The sequence below is a fragment of the Coregonus lavaretus genome, assembly GCF_964263955.1.
Source record: "Coregonus lavaretus genome assembly, chromosome: 36".
Lineage (NCBI taxonomy): Eukaryota > Metazoa > Chordata > Actinopteri > Salmoniformes > Salmonidae > Coregonus > Coregonus lavaretus.
The window spans coordinates 11,201,861-11,223,667 of record NC_140023.1 but is presented as its reverse complement, the minus strand read 5'-3'; the positions used below and the strand labels follow the sequence as shown (position 1 = coordinate 11,223,667).

The 21,807-nt window shown below is 42.3% G+C and overlaps 1 protein-coding gene and 2 pseudogenes across 3 annotated transcripts; 1 reads left to right on the top strand and 2 right to left on the bottom strand.

The window, feature by feature from the left end:
• Nucleotides 1-5,077: 5,077 nt before the first annotated feature.
• On the bottom strand, nucleotides 5,078-6,162 carry LOC311110524 (cholesterol 25-hydroxylase-like protein; annotated as a pseudogene). Its single transcript has 2 exons — nucleotides 5,566-6,162; nucleotides 5,078-5,118 (listed from the first exon to the last, which is right to left on the bottom strand). The product of its transcript is annotated as a cholesterol 25-hydroxylase-like protein (transcript).
• Nucleotides 6,163-9,187: 3,025 nt separating this feature from the next.
• LOC311110666 (interferon-induced protein with tetratricopeptide repeats 1-like) lies at nucleotides 9,188-10,725 on the top strand (the record flags this gene model as incomplete). Its single annotated transcript, XM_084153204.1, has 2 exons — nucleotides 9,188-9,213; nucleotides 9,414-10,725. The coding sequence occupies 2 exons, from the start codon at nucleotides 9,188-9,190 to the stop codon at nucleotides 10,723-10,725; spliced, it is 1,338 nt and encodes a 445-aa protein (XP_084009330.1).
• An 8,448-nt stretch (nucleotides 10,726-19,173) lies between these two features.
• LOC311110523 (cholesterol 25-hydroxylase-like protein) lies at nucleotides 19,174-20,264 on the bottom strand (annotated as a pseudogene). Its single transcript has 2 exons — nucleotides 19,622-20,264; nucleotides 19,174-19,182 (listed from the first exon to the last, which is right to left on the bottom strand). The product of its transcript is annotated as a cholesterol 25-hydroxylase-like protein (transcript).
• Nucleotides 20,265-21,807: the final 1,543 nt, after the last annotated feature.

Sequence of the window (21,807 nt, the reverse complement as noted above, 5' to 3'; positions counted from 1 at the left end):
ACTTTCGGCATTTAACCCAGAACCCTATTCTTTCCCCATTAATTTTCCCCATAGGAATGGCTAAACCAAAGATTATGGATATACTGACAAGATACATGTTTCTCCGCCCTAACAATGTGAGTCGTTGTCCACAAAGCGGCACGGCGAGCTGTCTAGCTCCCGCCTATCCTTTCTTTTGATTGGTGGATACATCTCATTATTGTAATCCTTTTTTGAATATTTGATGAGGGTTGTTGACATCAACCGTCTGTATTAAATGGAGAGAGATGTACACAGTGGCAAAATACCTGACCACTGTGACTGACCCAAAATTAAGGAAAGCTTTGACTATGTACAGACTCAGTGAGCATTGCCTTGCTATTGAGAAAGGTCGCCGTAGGCAGACCTGGCTCTCAAGAGAAGACAGGCTATGTGCACACTGCCCATAAAATGATGTGGAAACTGAGCTGAAATGAATTGAAATTGAGATGCTATTCTACTAGCCTCAGACCATGAATATGCATAGCCATTTCGAGACAACTCCGATATGAGGTGTTTTTTCTCAAAGTTGCTGGGATGTCACGTACACTTGTAACAACTTCAGCATCACGAAACTCCTATTTGATCAAATAAACCTCACGTAGCAAATAAGCCATACATTTTTTTATTGACCAAATTCGACACTCCATACAATTGATATCCATACAAAAACTTGTTGCTTGGTGGGCGAAACAACAAAAAAACGTCACTTGCTGAAGGGAGATAGATTTTCCGCCAAGTTGGGTCTCTCTCTTCCTCTTCTGCTTCCTCTCTGGCTGGACGAACCAGAGGTAACTTATTTCCGGGTTTAAGGACTACAACAAATATATTTATAACTAACCCAAGACAGGTCTTCTGTGTCATTTACAGTGGGAGCAAATGAAGCATAGTGGGCAGAACAAGCAAGGAGGTGGGCAAAGTCAAGCATGAGCTAGCGAGATCCTATTGGTGCGTTGTAACAAGTATTTGCATATTTCCGTTAGGGAACGCCACCTTTGAAGTGCGCGTGTGTACAAACTCAACTCAACCTTGCACTCCTTCTAAACAACATTTTTTTTTTTTACTTTAGAAAATTTGCATAATGCAGGCCCAGTTTCACCAGAGATACTTTAGAGGAGATGGGAAACTCCATTAAATTCTTAATAACGCCAATTGTCTACGTTGCCCATGCATCGTCAAAGGGCCGCGCGGTGCATTCTGGGATATTTTGGGATAAGGACTTCCATCTTCTCCCACTACCCGCGAATGGACTTCCTCTCACTGACATATTTGGTGGTGAGAAAACGATCTAAAAGGATGCTTCAGCTTTATAGCCCCTGTGACCTGTCTCTTGGTTACCCTTTATGTCTGTAACAACAAGCTGGCGAGCTGTATTTTCCACTCTACCAATGAAAATAAATGTTTTCAAAAATGGAAAGTAATTGGGAAAGGACAAGATCAGCTGGGACGATTCTAGCCAATGAGAGGGCAGTGGCACAAATCAGATATAACGATTTTTTTTCTCTCAAAGTTGTTGGGATGTCACATGACCTACTTCAACTGTTTTTTTTTTTTTTTTATACATATAACGTGTTGGTCCCATGTTTTATGAGCTGAAATAAAATAGGCCAGAAATGTTGAATATGCACCGAAAGTTTACTTATCTAAAATGCTGTGCACAAATTTGTTTACATCCCTGTAAGTGAGCATTTCTCCTTTGCCAAGATAATCCATCCACCTGATAGGTGTGGCATATCAATAAACTGATTAAACAGCATGATCATTACACCTAAAAAGGCCACTCTAAACTGTGCAGTTTTGTCACACAACACAATGCCACAGATGTCTCAAGTTTTGAGGGAGCGTACAATTGGCATACTGAGTGCAGCAATGTCCACCAGAGCTGATGCCAGAGAATTTAATGTTCATTTCTCTACCATACAGTGCATTCAGAAAGTATTCAGACCCCTTGACTTTTTCCACATTTTGTTACGTTACAGCCTTCTTCTAAAATGGATTAAATAGTTTTTTCCCCCTCATCAATCTACACACAATACCCCATGATGACAAAGCAAAAACAGGTTTTTATGGTAGAGTGCCCAGACGAAAAAAAAGAAAGAAAAAAAAACGGAAATATCACATTTACATCAGTATTCAGACCCTTTACTCAGTACTTTGTTAAAGCACCTTGGGCAGGGATTACAGCCTTGAGTCTTCGTGGGTATGACGCTACAAGCTTGGTACACCTGTATTTGGGGAGTTTCTCCCATTCTTCTCTGCAGATCCTCTCAAGCTCTGTCAGGTTGGATGGGGAGCGTCGCTGCACAGCTATTTTCAGGTCTCCCCAGAGATGTTAGATCGGGTTCAAGTCCGGGCTCTGGCTGGACCACTCAAGGACATTCAGAGACGTGTCCCGAAGCCACTCCTGCATTTTCTTGGCTGTGTGCTTAGGGTCATTGTCCTGTTGGAAGGTGAACTTTTGCCCCAGTCTGAGCACTATGGAGCAGGTTTTCATCAAGGATCTCTCTGTACTTTGCTCCGTAAATCTTTCCCTTGATCCTGACTAGTCTCCCAGTCCCTGCCGCTGAAAAACATCCCCACAGCATGATGCTGGCACCACCATGATTCAATGTAGGGATGGTGCCAGGATTCTTAGTTACCTTCCTGACCAAGGCTCTTCTCCCCTTATTGCTCAGTTTGGCCGGGCGGCCAGCTCTAGGAAGAGTCTTGGTTGTTCCAAACTTCTTCCATTTAAGGCTGATGGAGGCCACCGTGTTGTTGGTGACCTTCAATGCTGCAGAAATGTTTAGGTACCCTTCCCCAGAGCTGTGCCTTGACACAATTCTGTCTCGGAGCTCTACGGACAATTCCTTCGACCTCATGGCTTGGTTTCTGCTCTGACATGCACTTTGAACTGTGGGACCATGTATAGACAGGTGTGTGCCTTTCCAAATCATGTACAATCAATTGAATTTACCAAAGGTGGACTCAAATCAAGTTGTAGAAACATCTCAAGGATGATCAATGGAAACAGGATGCACCTGAGCTCAATTTCGAGTCATATAGCAAAGGGTCTGAATACTTTTGTAAATAAGGTATTTCTGTTTTTAAATTTTATAAATTGGCAAAAATGTCTAAAAACCTGTTTTTTCTTTTTCATTATGGGGTATTGTGTTTAGATTGAAAATGATTTTTTTTTTTTTTTAATCCATTTTAGAATAAGACTGTAATGTAACGAAATGTGGAAAAAGTCTAGGGGTCTGAATACTTTCCGAATGCACTGTCAGCCACCTCCAACATCGTTTTAGAGAATTTGGCAGTACATCCAACCGGCCTCACAACTGCAGACCACATGTAACCATGCCAGCCCAGGACCTCCACATCCGGCTTCTTCCCCTGTGGAGTCTGACACCAGCCACCCAGACAGCTGATGAAGCTGTGGGTGTGCACAACCGAAGAACTGTCAGAAACTGTCTCAGGGAAGCTCATCTGCGTGCTCGTCTTCCTCACCAGGGTCTTGACCTGACAGCATTTCATTGTCGTAACCAACTTCAGTGGGCAAATGCTCACCTTCGATGGCCATTAGCACACTGGAGAAGGTTGCTCTTCACAGATGAATCCCGGTTTCAACTGTACCGGGCAGAAGGCAGACAGTGTGTATGGCATCGTGTTTGCTGATGTCAACGTTGTGAACAGACTGTCCCATGGTGGCGGTGGGGTTATGGTATGGGCAGGCATAACCTACGGACAACAAACACAATTGCATTTTATCGATGGCAATTTGAATGCACAGAGATACCGTGAAGAGATCCTGAGGCCCATTGTTGTGCCATTCGTCCGCCGCCATCACCTCATGTTTCAGCATGATAATACATGGCCCCATCTCGCAAGGATCTGTACACAATTCCTGGAAGCTGAAAATGTCCCAGTTCATCCATGGCCTGCATACTCACCAGACATGTCATCCATTGAGCATGTTCGGGATGCTCTGGATCGACGTGTTTGACAGTGTGTTCCAGTTCTCACCAATATCCAGCAACTATCCAGACAACATCTTGATCAACTCTATGTGAAGGAGATGTGTCGCACTGCATGAGGCAACTGGTGGTCACACCAGATACTGACTGCTTTCACATTTACATTTTAGTCATTTAGCAGACGCTCTTATCCAGAGCGACTTACCTTTAAAAGGTATGTGTGACCAACAAATGAAAATCTGTTTTCCCAGTCATGTAAAATGGATATATTCACTTTACCACTTACCACTTGGACAAATCTAGTATCTTGGACAATCTAGGAAAAATTATGATTGAGTAAAAACAAAATACTTTCGTATTAAAAAGTGTCTGGGCTCAATTTTAGCAACTGGGATAGTTGAGAGATGCTTGATCATCCATACTAACATTTGAAAGTAAATTCAAGGATAATGGTAAAGTATTCTAATTCCTATAAATATGTAGGCCTAACATGACAAACATCTGTCTGGAATCCATATTTTCATATTGTGTCCGTAAAGGCATACTGCGGACAATGTAGACAATTATTGCATTTTAAAGTAGAGAACCCCTTTATGAACCCCAGTATGAAAATGTATGCACTCACTAACTGTAAGTCGCTCTGGATAATATCGTCTGCTAAATGACTTAAATGTAAATGTAATTACCTCACAGACTGACTATCCAGAGCGATAGGATCTTGTGGTTTGTTTTTCTGCACAGTGGGCACAATGGATTCTGTTTCTGGAAAAATGTGTAAGTGAAAATAAAGGTATTCTGTTCTATAATGTTTACAGATCATTAATTAAAGTAATACAGTAACAGCAAACAATACCAAATAATTTTATAATGCACATCACTATCCCATTTAGGTAACTATAATTTCTTAAATGGAGTTGTGGATATCAGGTTGAAATTTTAAGGCTAAATACATTCACTCTTAGCTAAAGGGCTTTTATAGAGGGGAAGACATAGATAGAAATTGTATCATTGTATCTGTCTCATTATGACATCTGTGAGAGCATGGGAAGCGCTATTGAGGCCATCTCCATTTTGAAGTAGTCAATGTTCTTCTTCTACTTCTTCTAGGAGTTGGCAAACAGACTGAAAGGGTGCATACTGCCACCTAGAGTGGGTTGTTTGAAAAGGTATAAAGCCAAGGTTTGCGATTTACTGCCAGTATAATTTATTGGCTGATCCCTCCTGATGACCCGGATGGAATCATGTGATCCTTCCTTAATCCATAGGAAGTCCCACCCAGTTGACTACTTTCTTTTTTTAACCCATTTGACTACTGCAAGATGGTGAAAGACCTTAATGGAGCTGCCCATTCTAAAATATGATTTTGGACACAAGAGCCCTGTATCTATCTCAATGGGGGAAAACTAGTACCCATTGTGGGTGAAGCCAGTCAGGTAATGCGAAGGATTTGACGAGATGGCGGAAACTGAGGTTTTGTTTGAAACTGCTAGTGAGTCGGTTGAAGATAAAAGTGCAGAGAATGAGAATGAGTGGGTTACAATGGCGAAGAAGGGAAACAAGAGAAGTACAGTTGTGGTGGAAACTAGGAAACCCCTAGACTCGTTTTTAGTCGGAGTGTTAAAGGTGAAGAAGAGCATCTTGGGGAGCGGGTGGCAGCCCAACAGGTTAGGGTTCACCGCCACAAACAAGCCCAGAGTGCTCCGTGGTCAGGGCGAAGGTGGCTGTGTAGCGGTGGTGCACCTTATGGAAAGTCCGGTAGAGCCAGGGCACCTTTTGGTGCAACACGTGCCACACAAAGTACTGCAGGTCAAAGAGGAGGAGACAGGCTAGCACGTCCCAGGCCACACGAAGAGCCCCAGGGGCTTGGGCAGGGAGGACCACTGGTCTCTAGTACCAGTGCAGAACGCTGAGGGGGAAGATGAACACAGTGTGGGTGTGCAGGAAGGTAGCCAGGCAGCTCCATGCCATTGCCCAGGTCACACTGCTCTGTGGCTGGATCTTGTAGTGGTGCACCAGGGCTACTCTGGAGGACAGGGTGTCCAGGCACAGGTACGGCAGGCAGCAGCTCAGATAGAGTGTCAGGGAGAACAGGACGGGGAACAAAGGAGAGCGGAGAAAGTCTTCTTGTGCTCTTATCCTGTCCCATAAACTCTGTAGCAGGAGAGGAGGACTCCAGTGAGGGCTCCATCTTTACTGATCCAATGGTCTTCAGTCTGCAGGCAGTAGAGGATGCCTCTTAAAGAGGCTGTATTATTACTCTATGTGACGTACCGCATGTCCTTATTAGGCTTTTCCTGCTGGGGAACTCCGTAAGGAGGGAACGGCATGCTTCACTTTCCAAACGATTTAACCCCCTGCGTCTATGAACAACTGTCCTCAAATGAAAATGTAATCTGTCAAAGGGAAATGAAATAATATTTAGGGTGACAAAATGCTTCAGACAATGAAGTAAGTCATTATTCATTAGTTTAACATAGTTGAGAGTAACTGTTTTCAAATGGTCTACTATGACAACACGTTCCCACCCGCTTGAACCGTAGGCAGGCAGATAGATACTGTTTGATCATGTCATGATCATGGACTATAGTGTCCAGCTGTGTGTATGTATATTTTAGTTTTGTGTTGTTCTTTTTCAAAAACAGACACTGTAGAGACCCTAGTATTTAGTATTTGTTGCTGGGTAAACCAATATGAGTGTGCCTGAGTTTGATTCATGTAGGTACAAGGTCAGGTTCAGGGCACACGGTCAGAGACAGAGTTTTGGTAGAAAGCAATGGGGAATGAAGGGTGACTAGTGTCAGTAGACGTCACTTATTTTTCTTAAAACTGCATTGGTGGTTAAGGGCTTGTAAGTAAGCATTTCACTGTAAGTTCTACACCTGTTGTATTCGGCGCATGTGGAAAATAAGTTGCTCCAGAAATCACAGTATCAAGATTGGCCAACATATTGCCAGTAGGCCTAGTGTACAGTATTTCACAAATTCTTAAAGTTCTATTATACGTGACATTATTGGCATACCCACTACACTACACACCTATTGAGCTTCTTGATATTGTAGAGTACAGTAGTAGTGACGGTGGGTCATTCTCGAACAAACGGCTCTTTTTGAACAGATATTTTTGGTGAACGTCGAATCGCATCTGTGAAAGAGCCGTTTCTTTGTCTCCCTGATTTGTATAGCCTACTGTTACCACTGCTTTTTGAGCTGCCGACAACAATTATCTGTAGATAAGTTATAAAAACATTATCTGGAGATGGTAATTCCTCACTGCAGAAACTGAGGAGAGCGCATCATTCTGGTCCACACACTGTCCAAAGCGCAAATTATTTTCCTTCATATTTATCTATTAATTTGGTCAGATAAACATTTATTTTAACTTGCATGTCACAATGTGACATAACGGTAGGTAGCATGTTATTCTTTACATTAGAGATTAGCTATTTTTTCATGGATTTATGTAAATGTTTAAGCACTACTTAATGAAGAGCCATTTGAGAGCCAAATGAACAGCTCTTTTAGTTGAACAGAGCAAAATGATCCGGCTCACCGAAAAGACTCGGAATGCCCATCACTATACAGTAGGCTACCCCTTCTGTCTTAGTCAAATACAACACTCTTTTCCTTGCAATGGTTCGACAAAAAACAGGATTCGATTTTTGTGTAAGGTGCCACCTAGTGTATTAATAAAGACAATGCATCCCTCCACCTTCATCTAGTGCAGCCCTATTGCTAACACACCTGATCAAACTAATTGCATTCTAAACTGAAGAACATGATTAGTTGATTATTTGGTGTTAGGTATGGTAACAGGTGCTGGAGCAAAAGTGTGTCACCAATCAGGCCACGAGGACTGTAGTTGCTCATCCCTGCATCACCAGTTCAGCGTCCATAAATTCACCCATGTGTCTCTATTTGTAGTCATACAGAAGTCTGGAATACAGGCTCAGAGTTTGGCCTGGTCAGGTCAAGTGGTCAGGTAAAACTCCTGGCCTTAAACATAACATTCTTCTTCCATCTGTCTTCTCATTCTGTCTCCTGTGGTGTTATCTGTTCATAGTAATAAGAGGGGAATCCAGTGTGAGGAATATGTGAACCCTGGCCTTGTTTATTTACATTCTGTCCCATACTCTTATCCTGTTTCTCTATCTGGTTATCTCGACTGAGGTATATTGGCTTCTCTCTCCCGTGGCCTAGTCCAGGGTCTCCCTAACTCGGTCCTGGGGCCACCCCCCTGGGTGAACATTTTGGTTTTTGCCCTAGCACTACACAGCTGATTCAAATAACCAACTCATCATCAAGCTTTGATTATTTGAATCAGTTGTGAAGTGCTAGGGAAAAAAACAAAACAAATTTGGGAAACCCTGGCCCAGCCAATAACTCTTGTGTGCTCTTAAAGGGGCACACAGCGATTTAACATTAACGTCACATGTCTCACCATCTTTCACCAAAAATGAGATGATGAGACATTGGTTTTGATTTCTCTAGAAGAAGAACTCGTATCATAAAATGTTTCAAACATTATAATAAAATGTATCTAAAAAAGCTAAGTCTGGTGGTCCACTATAAGAACCTGGCCTGGGTGCACTATCACCAAGGAGAGCTAAACCACACGTGATGTCATAAAATAAGAAACACTCAATGCCATAAAAAATTACATCTTTACCTCTGATGTACAACACAGCTAGACCTTGGAGCTGAAAGAGCCTGCTCTCTGACCTTAATAAACTTTACCTGTAAGATGTTAAGATGTGATACACAAAACCTACTTTTGCTCAACGTGTTAACTCAACATTTCTGTGACTGTCAATTAAAATGGGTCAGTTAGCAATCCACTAAAGTGTTTCTTACTTTTGCATACAGTAAAAAGGCTGAAATATGTTTGCATTAATTTCTCAGAAATGTTATCTAAATATTTATTAAGTAATTTGGATGATGGATTGGTTGGTTGGTTGATTACAGTTGATTGATCTTTAAATGTAGATGTTATTGGAATGGTGTGTGCAATGACCATTCGCTTTAGTCTCTATTTGCTAGAAACAAAACTATGGCTAGAAACGAAACTTTGATACTTGGTTGTAAAGTGATGCAGTAAACAGCATGACCAGCTGATTCTAAGATAAGAATGTGGTCCATACAGTATAAAATCAGGATATAAGCCAGTGAGGTATCTAATCAGACATTCATTTGCTCTTGAAACTCAGAGACCACAAGATGGCTTTCTCTTGTCCAACTAAGACGTAAGCTCTCTCTCTCTCTCTCTCTCTCACACACACACACACACACACACACACACACACACACACACACACACACACACACACACACACACACACAGACACACACACAAACACACACACAATCCAGTTCTGAAATATCTCCCCTACGCATTGTTAGTTCTAAACTATTTTGATTGAACTGTTGTCTTTTTTTTAACCAGAATGGCTCAGACCTCCTTGAAAATTAGTCTGCAAGGTTTAGAATGCCACTTCACCTGGAAGTTGGACTACAGCAGATCTAAACTTCAAAGCCTCAGAGAAACCATGATAGATATCAGCAGCAGAGAGGGTGTTCAATGTTCCTGGGCAGGTCATCTGTACAACCTCCTGGCTTACCTACAACATGCTCTGGGCTCCACAAAGGACGCTCTTCAATGCCTGAAGAAGGCTGAAGAGGCCATTCGCCAATGCAGTCCAGACGACGTGGAGCTGAGTCTGGTGGTCCACTATGGGAACCTGGCCTGGGTGCACTATCACCAAGGGGAGCTGACAGAGAGCCAGACCTATGTGGAGAAGGTGGGCAGACTACTGCGGGACAACCCCTGCCCAGGTGTAGTGTGGGGTGAAAAGGCCTGGACTTTGAATAAGTTCGATGTAAGCAAGAGGAAGGAAGCGCTAGATTACTTCCAGATGGCCTTAAATGGGGACCCTGAGAACAAGGTGCTGCGCTGCGGTTACGCCATGGCATTTAATAAATCTGTTGATAGGACAAACATTACCGCGAAGCTGCGATCTGAGATGTTGGAGCAGCTACGGATTGCTAGAGAATTGGATCCAGAAGATTTGTACATCACAGTGATGTACCTGCAGAGGCTTGCAGAGAGTGGCCAGGTTGAGGAAGCACTTAAACTTGCAGAGGAAGTGACAGAGAAGCCTTTGGACAGCTTTGGTGGATTTGGACTCTTACTATCATTTTACAGAGATCACGTCTCTCATGATTCAAGCATTGACCTGGCAAGAAGGACCCTGGAGAGACACCCTGATTCACGCCAGCTGAAGAGGCATCTTGGGAAGTGTTACAAATGGAAGATTTTCTCTCCAGAAGAGAAAAGGAACCCAATGAGGCATATTCTGATTGAAAATGCAGTCAACCTTTATGAAGAGTTGGTTGCACTCTACCCAAAATCCCTTGCCGCTAAACTGGAACTGTCTGCCATGTCCAGAGAATCTGGCAGCGTTGATAGAGCAGATAAGATATTTGAGGACCTGCTTCTTGATAGAGAAGGAATGGAACCACAGGATTTACAAACATTCTACAACTGGTATGCCCAACATCTGTTTCATGCAAAAAAAAATGCTTCCAGGTCAATTGATTTCCACAAGAAGGCAGCAGAGATTATGCTACCCACTGACCAACGTGACAGCAGTATTCGTGTTTTGTTGTCCATTGTCCGTAATAGAGGACACAGAGCTGAGGAAATTGTGAACTTCCTGGATGGCCTTGATAGAGAAGGTGCTGTGGGCCAGTTCTAGACCTTTAAAGGCTTGAAATAGCCAGAACTACCTGCCAAATCGTTCAAATTTACATCGCCTGTTTATGATTGAATAATGTGGAAAATATATTCACTATACCACTAGTACAAATGTTGGTAAATCTAGGACAAATCTTGATTTATGAGAAAATTAATACCTTAGTATTCAAAATGTCTGCGCTCAATTTTGTTACTGGGATTGGTGAGAGACGCATGATCATCAATACTAACACTTGAAAGTAAATTCAAGGCTGATAGTAAAGTCTTATATATATATGCAGGCCTAACATGACAAACATCTGTCTGGAATCCAATTTTTCAATTGTGTCTGTAAAGGTTAACTGTGGACTAATGTACTGTAGACAAACTAATATGTTATTTTTCATTCTTGTATTATAGAGTAGAGAGGCCCTGTATAGCCTCACAGACTGACTATCCAGAGTGATAGGATCTTACTGATTTTATTTTCTTCACACTGGGCACAATAGATTCTGTTTCTGGAAAATGTATGTAATGTGTAATATTGTAATTTTCTTGTGAAAATAAAGGTTTTCTCTTCTATTCTGTTAAAATATCATTAATTAAAGAAATACAGTAACAGCAAACAATACCAAGTTATTTTATAGTACACACCACTATTCCAGTAGGTTACTAGAATTTCTTAATGCATAGCTGTGGATATCTAGTTCAAATTGTACGACCAAATACATTGACTATCATCAGCTATGGTCTGAGTTTGATTGATTATGGCTCTGAAAGTCATGCATACGGTACAAGGTCAGGGTACACCACAAATACAGCAAAGAATATGTCAGTGGAAAGCAATGGGGAATGAAGGGTGACTAGTGTCAGTTGACATCACAATACATCACCTTCTCAGAAGTTGCTCCAGAAATCACAGTATCATTGCTGCTGAGAAAGATTGGCCAACATATTACCACCACTGTGCAGTATTTCATAAATTCTTAAAGTTCTAAAGTACATTACATTATTTAAATACACTTTACACTACACACCTACTGAGCTCCTTGATTTTGTACAGTAGGCTCCCCCGTTCAGTTTTCGTCAGACAACACTACTTCCCTTGCAAGGGTTTGACGAAAAACAGGATTATATTTGTGTATAAGGCGCCACCTAGTGTTTAATGAAGCCAATCCATAACTCCCCACCGTCTCATGCATCACCACCAGTTCAGCATCCATAAATTCACTTGTGTCTCTATTTTAGTAATTGATTGACTGACATGCCGAAGGCTGGCACACAGCTTCAGAGTTTTTCCTGGTCAGGTCAAGTGGTCAGGTAAAACTCCTGGCCTTAAACATAACATTCTTATTCCATCGCTCTTCTCCTATCTCTGGTGGTGTAGCTATTCATAGGAGGTGAATCCAGTGTGAGGAATAATGTGAACCCTGGGCTCGTTTATTTACATTCTGTCCCGTACTCTTCGATTGTATATCCTGTTTCTCTATTTGGTTATCTCTCCCCTAACCTAATACAGCAGGCCTAACAGAAGCCTGAAACTAGATCCCCTACATCCTGGACTTGACATGACATGTTGGGCGAGGTTCTCTTCTGCACTGTTCAACCAATCCAGTAACTGTGGTGTAGTTAAGATGGAGTGTCACGTTGTTAACGTCCAAAAGCGGATTTGCGCCACAGGCTCTCTTTACATTTCTCCTGAAAACCGTAACATCTGGTTAGAGGTCTTGGCAGAGCCACAGATTATCCATTATATTGACCAGAAACTCCATAGAGAAATAGTAATGGCGTCTTTTTGTAGGCACACTAACTCCGCCATGGTTCGTTGGACAAAGCCATAAGTGGAAATGAATGGTGTTTTTGGATAAACGCCAAAAATAAGGTCAGTGGTAAACACAGGTTTAGGAGATTTTATATGTTTTGTTCTATGAGATAATCTTCATCAGCTAATGTCACTTTTTGTAAATTTTGAAGCATTTATGTAATTAAAAAAAGCACATAAAGGCTTCATCATTCATAAAGGTCATGTTAACTGACTTTTATTATCTCACAGAACAAAACATAGAAGATCTCCTAAACTTGTGTTAACCTCAAACTTTACTTTCGGCATTTAACCCAGAACCCTATTCTTTCCCAATTAATTTTCCCCATAGGAATGGCTAAACCAAAGATTATGGATATACTGACAAGATACATGTTTCTCCCCCCTAACAATGTGAGTCGTTGTCCACAAAGCGGCACGGCGAGCTGTCTAGCTCCCGCCTATCCTTTCTTTTGATTGGTGGATACATCTCATTATTGTAATCCTTTTTTGAATATTTGATGAGGGTTGTTGACGTCAACCGTCTGTATTAAATGGAGAGAGATGTACACAGTGGCAAAATACCTGACCACTGTGACTGACCCAAAATTAAGGAAAGCTTTGACTATGTACAGACTCAGTGAGCATTGCCTTGCTATTGAGAAAGGTCGCCGTAGGCAGACCTGGCTCTCAAGAGAAGACAGGCTATGTGCACACTGCCCACAAAATGATGTGGAAACTGAGCTGAAATGAATTGAAATTGAGATGCTATTCCACTAGCCTCAGACCATGAATATGCATAGCCATCTCGAGACAACTCCGATATGAGGTGTTTTTTCTCAAAGTTCCTGGGATGTCACGTACACTTGTAACAACTTCAGCATTACGAAACTCCTATTTGATCAAATAAACCTCACGTAGCAAATAAGCCATACATTTTTTTATTGACCAAATTCGACACTCCATACAATTGATATCCATTAAAAAACTCATTGCTTGGTGGGCGAAACAACAAAAAAACGTCACTTGCTGAAGGGAGATAGATTTTCCGCCAAGTTGGGTCTCTCTCTTCCTCTTCTGCTTCCTCTCTGGCTGAACGAACCAGAGGTAATTTATTTCCGGGTTTAAGGACTACAACAAATATATTTATAACTAACCCAAGACAGGTCTTCTGTGTCGTTTACAGTGGGAGCAAATGAAGCATAGTGGGCAGAACAAGCAAGGAGGTGGGCAAAGTCAAGCATGAGCTAGCGAGATCCTATTGGTGCGTTGTAGCAAGTATTTGCATATTTCCGTTAGGGAACGCCACCTTTGAAGTGCGCATGTGTACAAACTCAACTCAACCTTGCACTCCTTCTAAACAACATATTTTTTTTTTACTTTAGAAAATTTGCATAATGCAGGCCCAGTTTCACCAGAGATACTTTAGTGGAAATGGGAAACTCCATTAAACTCTTAATAACGGCAATTGTCTACGTTGCCCATGCATCGTCAAAGGGCCGCGCGGTGCATTCTGGGATATTTTGGGACAAGGACTTCCATCTTCTCCCACTACCCGCGAATGGACTTCCTCTCACTGACATATTTGGTGGTGAGAAAACGATCTAAAAGGATGCTTCAGCTTTATAGCCCCTGTGACCTGTCTCTTGGTTACCCTTTATGTCTGTAACAACAAGCTGGCGAGCTGTATTTTCCACTCTAACAATGAAAATAAATGTTTTCAAAAATGGAAAGTAATTGGGAAAGGACAAGATCAGCTGGGACGATTCTAGCCAATGAGAGGGCAGTGGCACAAATCAGATATAACGATTTTTTTTCTCTCAAAGTTGTTGGGATGTCACATGACCTACTTAAACTGTTTTTTGTTTTTTTTATACATATAACGTGTTGGTCCCATGTTTTATGAGCTGAAATAAAATAGCCCAGAAATTTTGAATATGCACCGAAAGTTTACTTATCTAAAATGCTGTGCACAAATTTGTTTACATCCCTGTAAGTGAGCATTTCTCATTTGCCAAGATAATCCATCCACCTGATAGGTGTGGCATATCAATAAACTGATTAAACAGCATGATCATTACACCTAAAAAGGCCACTCTAAACTGTGCAGTTTTGTCACACAACACAATGCCACAGATGTCTCAAGTTTTGAGGGAGCGTGCAATTGGCATACTGAGTGCAGCAATATCCACCAGAGCTGATGCCAGAGAATTTAATGTTCATTTCTCTACCATACAGTGCATTTGGAAAGTATTCAGACCCCTTGACTTTTTCCACATTTTGTTACGTTACAGCTTTCTTCTAAAATTGATTAAATAGTTTTTTCCCCCTCATCAATCTACACACAATACCCCATGATGACAAAGCAAAAACAGGTTTTTATCGTAGAGTGCCCAGACGAAAAAAAAGAAAGAAAAAAAAAACGGAAATATCACATTTACATCAGTATTCAGACCCTTTACTCAGTACTTTGTTAAAGCACCTTGGGCAGGGATTACAGCCTTGAGTCTTCGTGGGTATGATGCTACAAGCTTGGTACACCTGTATTTGGGGAGTTTCTCCCATTCTTCTCTGCAGATCCTCTCAAGCTCTGTCAGGTTGGATGGGGAGCGTCGCTGCACAGCTATTTTCAGGTCTCCCCAGAGATGTTAGATCGGGTTCAAGTCCGGGCTCTGGCTGGACCACTCAAGGACATTCAGAGACGTGTCCCGAAGCCACTCCTGCATTTTCTTGGCTGTGTGCTTAGGGTCATTGTCCTGTTGGAAGGTGAACTTTCGCCCCAGTCTGAGCACTCTGGAGCAGGTTTTCATCAAGGATCTCTCTGTCCTTTGCTCCGTTCATCTTTCCCTTGATCCTGACTAGTCTCCCAGTCCCTGCCGCTGAAAAACATCCCCACAGCATGATGCTGGCACCACCATGATTCAATGTAGGGATGGTGCCAGGTTTCCTCCAGACGTGACGGTTGGCATTCTGGCCAAAGAGTTCAATCTTGCTTTCATCAGACCAGAGAATCTTGTTTCTCATGGTCTGAGAGTCTTTAGGGGCCTTTTGGCAAACTCCAAGCGGGCCGTCATGTGGCTTTTACTGAGGAGTGGCTTCCGTCTGGGCACTCTACAATAGAGGCTTGATTGGTGGAGCGCTGCAGAGATGGTTGTCCTACTGGAAGGTTCTCCCATCTCCACAGAGGAACTCTGGAGCTCTGTCAGAGTGACCATTGGGTTCTTGGTTACCTTCCTGACCAAGGCCCTTCTCCCCTGATTGCTCAGTTTGGCCGGGCGGCCAGCTCTAGGAAGAGTCTTGGTTGTTCCAAACTTCTTCCATTTAAGGCTGATGGAGGCCACCGTGTTGTTGGTGACCTTCAATGCTGCAGAAATGTTTAGGTACCCTTCCCCAGAGCTTTGCCTTGACACAATTCTGTCTCGGAGCTCTACGGACAATTCCTTCGACCTCATGGCTTGGTTTCTGCTCTGACATGCACTTTCAACTGTGGGACCATGTATAGACAGGTGTGTGCCTTTCCAAATCATGTACAATCAATTGAATTTACCAAAGGTGGACTCAAATCAAGTTGTAGAAACATCTCAAGGATGATCAATGGAAACAGGATGCACCTGAGCTCAATTTCGAGTCATATAGCAAAGGGTCTGAATACTTTTGTAAATTAGGTATTTCTGTTTTTTATTTTTATAAATTGGCAAAAATGTCTAAAAACCTGTTTTTTCTTTTTCATTATGGGGTATTGTGTTTAGATTGAAAATGTTTTTTTTTTTAAATCCATTTTAGAATAAGACTGTAATGTAACGAAATGTGGAAAAAGTCTAGGGGTCTGAATACTTTCCGAATGCACTGTCAGCCACCTCCAACATCGTTTTAGAGAATTTGGCAGTACATCCAACCGGCCTCACAACTACAGACCACATGTAACCATGCCAGCCCAGGACCTCCACATCCGGCTTCTTCCCCTGTGGAGTCTGACACCAGCCACCCAGACAGCTGATGAAGCTGTGGGTGTGCACAACCAAAGAAATGTCAGAAACTGTCTCAGGGAAGCTCATCTGCGTAATCGTCTTCCTCACCAGGGTCTTGACCTGACAGCATTTCATTGTAGTAACCAACTTCAGTGGGCAAATGCTCACCTTCGATGGCCATTAGCACACTGGAGAAGGTTGCTCTTCACAGATGAATCCCGGTTTCAACTGTACCGGGCAGAAGGCAGACAGTGTGTATGGCATCGTGTTTGCTGATGTCAACGTTGTGAACAGACTGTCCCATGGTGGCGTTGGGGTTATGGTATGGGCAGGCATAAGCTACGGACAACAAACACAATTGCATTTTATCGATGGCAATTTGAATGCACAGAGATACCGTGAAGAGATCCTGAGGCCCATTGTTGTGCCATTCGTCCTCCGCCATCACCTCATGTTTCAGCATGATAATACAAGGCCCCCTCTCGCAAGGATCTGTACACAATTCCTGGATGCTGAAAATATCCCAGTTCATCCATGGCCTGCATACTCACCAGACATGTCATCCATTGAGCATGTTCGGGATGCTCTGGATCGACGTGTTTGACAGTGTGTTCCAGTTCTCACCAATATCCAGCAACTATCCAGACAACATCTTGATCAACTCTATGTGAAGGAGATGTGTCAACTGGTGGTCACACCAGATACTGACTAGTTTTACCTTTAAAAGTGAATATCTGTTTTCCCAGTCATGTAAAATGGATATATTCACTTTACCACTATACCACTTGGACAAATCTAGTATCTTGGACAATCTAGGAAAAATTATGATTGAGTAAAAACACTTTCGTATTAAAAAGTGTCTGGGCTCAATTTTAGCAACTGGGATAGTTGAGAGATGCTTGATCATCCATACTAACATTTGAAAGTAAATTCAAGGATAATGGTAAAGTATTCTAATTCCTATAAATATGTAGGCCTAACATGACAAACATCTGTCTGGAATCCATATTTTCATATTGTGTCTGTAAAGGCATACTGCTGACAATGTAGACAATTATTGCATTATAAAGTAGAGAACCCCTTTATGAACCCCAGTATAAAAATGTATGCACTCACTAACTGTAAGTTGCTCTGGATAAGAGTGTCTGCTAAATGACTTAAATGTCAATGTAATTTTTTTTTTATTTTTTTTTTTATTTTATTTAACCTTTATTTAACCAGGTAAGCCAGTTGAGAACAAGTTCTCATTTACAACTGCGACCTGGCCAAGATAAAGCAAAGCAGTGCGATAAAAACAACAACACAGAGTTACATATGGGGTAAAAAAAACATAAAGTCAAAAATACAACAGAAAATATATATACAGTGTGTGCAAATGTAGCAAGTTATGGAGGTAAGGCAATAAATAGGCTATAGTGCAAAATAATTACAATTAGTATTAACACTGGAATGCTAGATGTGCAAGAGATTATGTGCAAATAGAGATACTAGGGTGCAAAAGAGCAAAATAAATAACAATATAGGGATGAGGTAGTTGGGTGGGCTAATTTCAGATGGGCTGTGTACAGGTGCAGTGATCGGTAAGGTGCTCTGACAACTGATGCTTAAAGTTAGTGAGGGAGATAAGAGTCTCCAGCTTCAGAGATTTTTGCAATTCGTTCCAGTCATTGGCAGCAGAGAACTGGAAGGAATGGCGGCCAAAGGAGGTGTTGGCTTTGGGAATGACCAGTGAGATATACCTGCTGGAGCGCAGACTACGGGTGGGTGCTGCTATGGTGACCAATGAGCTAAGATAAGGCGGGGATTTGCCTAGCAGTGATTTATAGATGGCCTGGAGCCAGTGGGTTTGACGACGAACATGTAGTGAGGACCAGCCAACAAGAGCGTACAGGTCACATTGGTGGGTAGTGTATGGGGCTTTGGAGACAAAACGGATGGCACTGTGATAGACTACATCCAATTTGCTGAGTAGAGTGTTGGAGGCTATTTTGTAAATGACATCGCCGAAGTCAAGGATCGGTAGGATAGTCCATTTTACGAGGGCATGTTTGGCAGCATGAGTGAAGGAGGCTTTGTTGCGAAATAGGAAGCCGATTCTAGATTTAACTTTGGATTGGAGATTCTTTATGTGAGTCTGGAAGGAGAGTTTACAGTCTAACCAGACACCTAGGTATTTGTAGTTGTCCACATACTCTAGGTCAGACCCGTCGAGAGTGGTGATTCTAGTCGGGTGGGCGGGTGCCAGCAGCGTTCGATTGAAAAGCATGCATTTAGTTTTAACCTCAGTAATAACCTCACAGACTGACTATCCAGAGCGATAGGATCTTGTGTTTTGTTTTTCTGCACAGTGGGCACAATGGATTCTGTTTCTGGAAAAATGTGTAAGTGAAAATAAAGGTATTCTGTTCTATAATGTTTACAGATCATTAATTAAAGTAATACAGTAACAGCAAACAATACCAAGTCATTTTATAATGCACATCACTATCCCATTTAGGTAACTATAATTTCTTAAATGGAGTTGTGGATATCAGGTTGAAATTTTAAGGCTAAATACATTCACTCTTAGCTAAAGGGCTTTTATAGAGGGGAAGACATAGATAGAAATTGTATCATTGTATCTGTCTCATTATGACATCTGTGAGAGCATGGGAAGCGCTATTGAGGCCATCTCCATTTTGAAGTAGTCAATGTTCTTCTTCTACTTCTTCTAGGAGTTGGCAAACAGACTGAAAGGGTGCATACTGCCACCTAGAGTGGGTTGTTTGAAAAGGTATAAAGCCAAGGATTGCGATTTACTGCCAGTATAATTCATTGGCTGATCCCTCCTGATGACCCGGATGGAATCATGTGATCCTTCCTTAATCCATAGGAAGTCCCACCCAGTTGACTACTTTCTTTTTTTAACCCATTTGACTACTGCAAGATGGTGAAAGTCCTTAATGGAGTGACCCATTCTAAAATATGATTTTGGGCACAAGAGCCCTGTATCTATCTCAATGGGGGAAAACTAGTACCCATTGTGGGTGAAGCCAATCAGGTAAAACTGAGGTTTTGTTTGAAACTGCTAGTGAGTCGGGTGAAGATAAAAGTGCAGAGAGTGAGAATGAGTGGGTTACAGTGGCGAAGAAGGGAAACAAGAGATGTACAGTTGTGGTGGAAACTCGGAAACCCCTAGACTCGTTTTTAGTCGGAGTGTTCAAGGTGAAGAAGAGCATCTTGGGGAGCGGGTGGCAGCCCAACAGGTCAGGGTTCACCGCCGCAAACAAGCCCAGACTCAGGGTCTCCCAGACCCCAGAGTGCTCCGTGGTCAGGGCGAAGGTGGCTGTGTAGCGGTGGTGCACCTTATGGAAAGTCCGGTAGAGCCAGGGCACCTTTTGGTGCAACACGTGCCACACAAAGTACTGCAGGTCAAAGAGGAGGAGACAGGCTAGCACGTCCCAGGCAACACGAAGAGCCCCAGGGGCTTGGGCAGGGAGGACCACTGGTCTCCAGTACCAGTGCAGAACGCTGAGGGGGAAGATGAACACAGTGTGGGTGTGCAGGAAGGTAGCCAGGCAGCTCCATGCCGTTGCCCAGGTCACCCTGCTCTGTGGCTGGATCTTGTAGTGGTGCACCAGGGCTACTCTGGAGGACAGGGTGTCCAGGCACAGGTAAGGCAGGCAGCAGCTCAGATAGAGTGTCAGGGAGAACAGGACGGGGAACAAGGGAGAGCGGAGAAAGTCTTCTTGTGCTCTTATCCTGTCCCATAAACTCTGTAGCAGGAGAGTAGGACTCCAGTGAGGGCTCCATCTTTACTGATCCAATGGTCTTCAGTCTGCAGGCAGTAGAGGATGCCTCTTAAAGAGGCTGTATTATTACTCTATGTGACGTACCGCATGTCCTTATTAGGCTTTTCCTGCTGGGGAACTCCGTAAGGAGGGAACGGCATGCTTCACTTTCCAAACGATTTAACCCCCTGCGTCTATGAACAACTGTCCTCAAATGAAAATGTAATCTGTCAAAGGGAAATTAAATAATATTTAGGGTGACAAAATGCTTCAGACAATGAAGTAAGTCATTATTCATTAGATTAACATAGTTGAGAGTAACTGTTTTCAAATGGTCTACTATGACAACACATTCCCACCCGCTTGAACCGTAGGCAGGCAGATAGATACTGTTTGATCATGTCATGATCATGGACTATATTGTCCAGCTGTGTGTATGTTTATTTTAGTTTTGTGGGTTGTTCTCTTCAAAAACAGACACTGTAGAGACCCTAGTATTTAGTATTTGTTGCTGGGTAAACCAATATGAGTATGCCTGAGTTTGATTTATGTAGGTACAAGGTCAGGTTCAGGGCACACGGTCAGACACAGAGTTTTGGTAGAAAGCAATGGGGAATGAAGGATGACTAGTGTCAGTAGACGTCACTTATTTTTTTTTAAACTGCATTGTTGGTTAAGGGCTTGTAAGTAAGCATTTCACTGTTTGTTCTACACCTGTTGTATTCGTCGCATGTGGAAAATAAAATTAGATTTGATTTGATTTTGAATACATCACCTTCTCAGAAGTTGCTCCAGAAATCACAGTATCAAGATTGGCCAACATATTGCCAGTAGGCCTAGTGTACAGTATTTCACAAATTCTTAAAGTTCTATTATACGTGACATTATTGACATACCCACTACACTACACACCTATTGAGCTTCTTGATATTGTACAGTACAGTAGTAGTGACGGTGGGTCATTCTCGAACAAACGGCTCTTTTTGAACAGATATTTTTGGTGAACGTCGAATCGCATTTGTGAAAGAGACGTTTCTTTGTCTCCCTGATTTGTATAGCCTACTGTTACCACTGCTTTTTGAGCTGCCGACAACAATTATCTGTAGATAAGTTATAAAAACATTATCTGGAGATGGTAATTCCTCACTGCAGAAACTGAGGAGAGCGCATCATTCTGGTCCACACACTGTCCAAAGCGCGAATTATTTTCCTTCATATTTTTTGCAGGCCATCTATTAATTTGGTCAGATAAACATTTATTTTAACTTGCATGTCACAATGTGACATAACGGTAGGTAGCATGTTATTCTTTACATTAGAGATTAGCTATTTTTTCATGGATTTATGTAAATGTTTAAGCACTACTTAATGAAGAGCCATTTGAGAGTCAAATGAACAGCTCTTTTAGTTGAACAGAGCAAAATGATCCGGCTCACCGAAAAGACTTGGAATGCCCATCACTGTACAGTAGGCTACCCCTTCTGTCTTTGTCAAATACAACACTCTTTTCCTTGCAATGGTTCGACAAAAAACAGGATTCGATTTTTGTGTAAGGTGCCACCTAG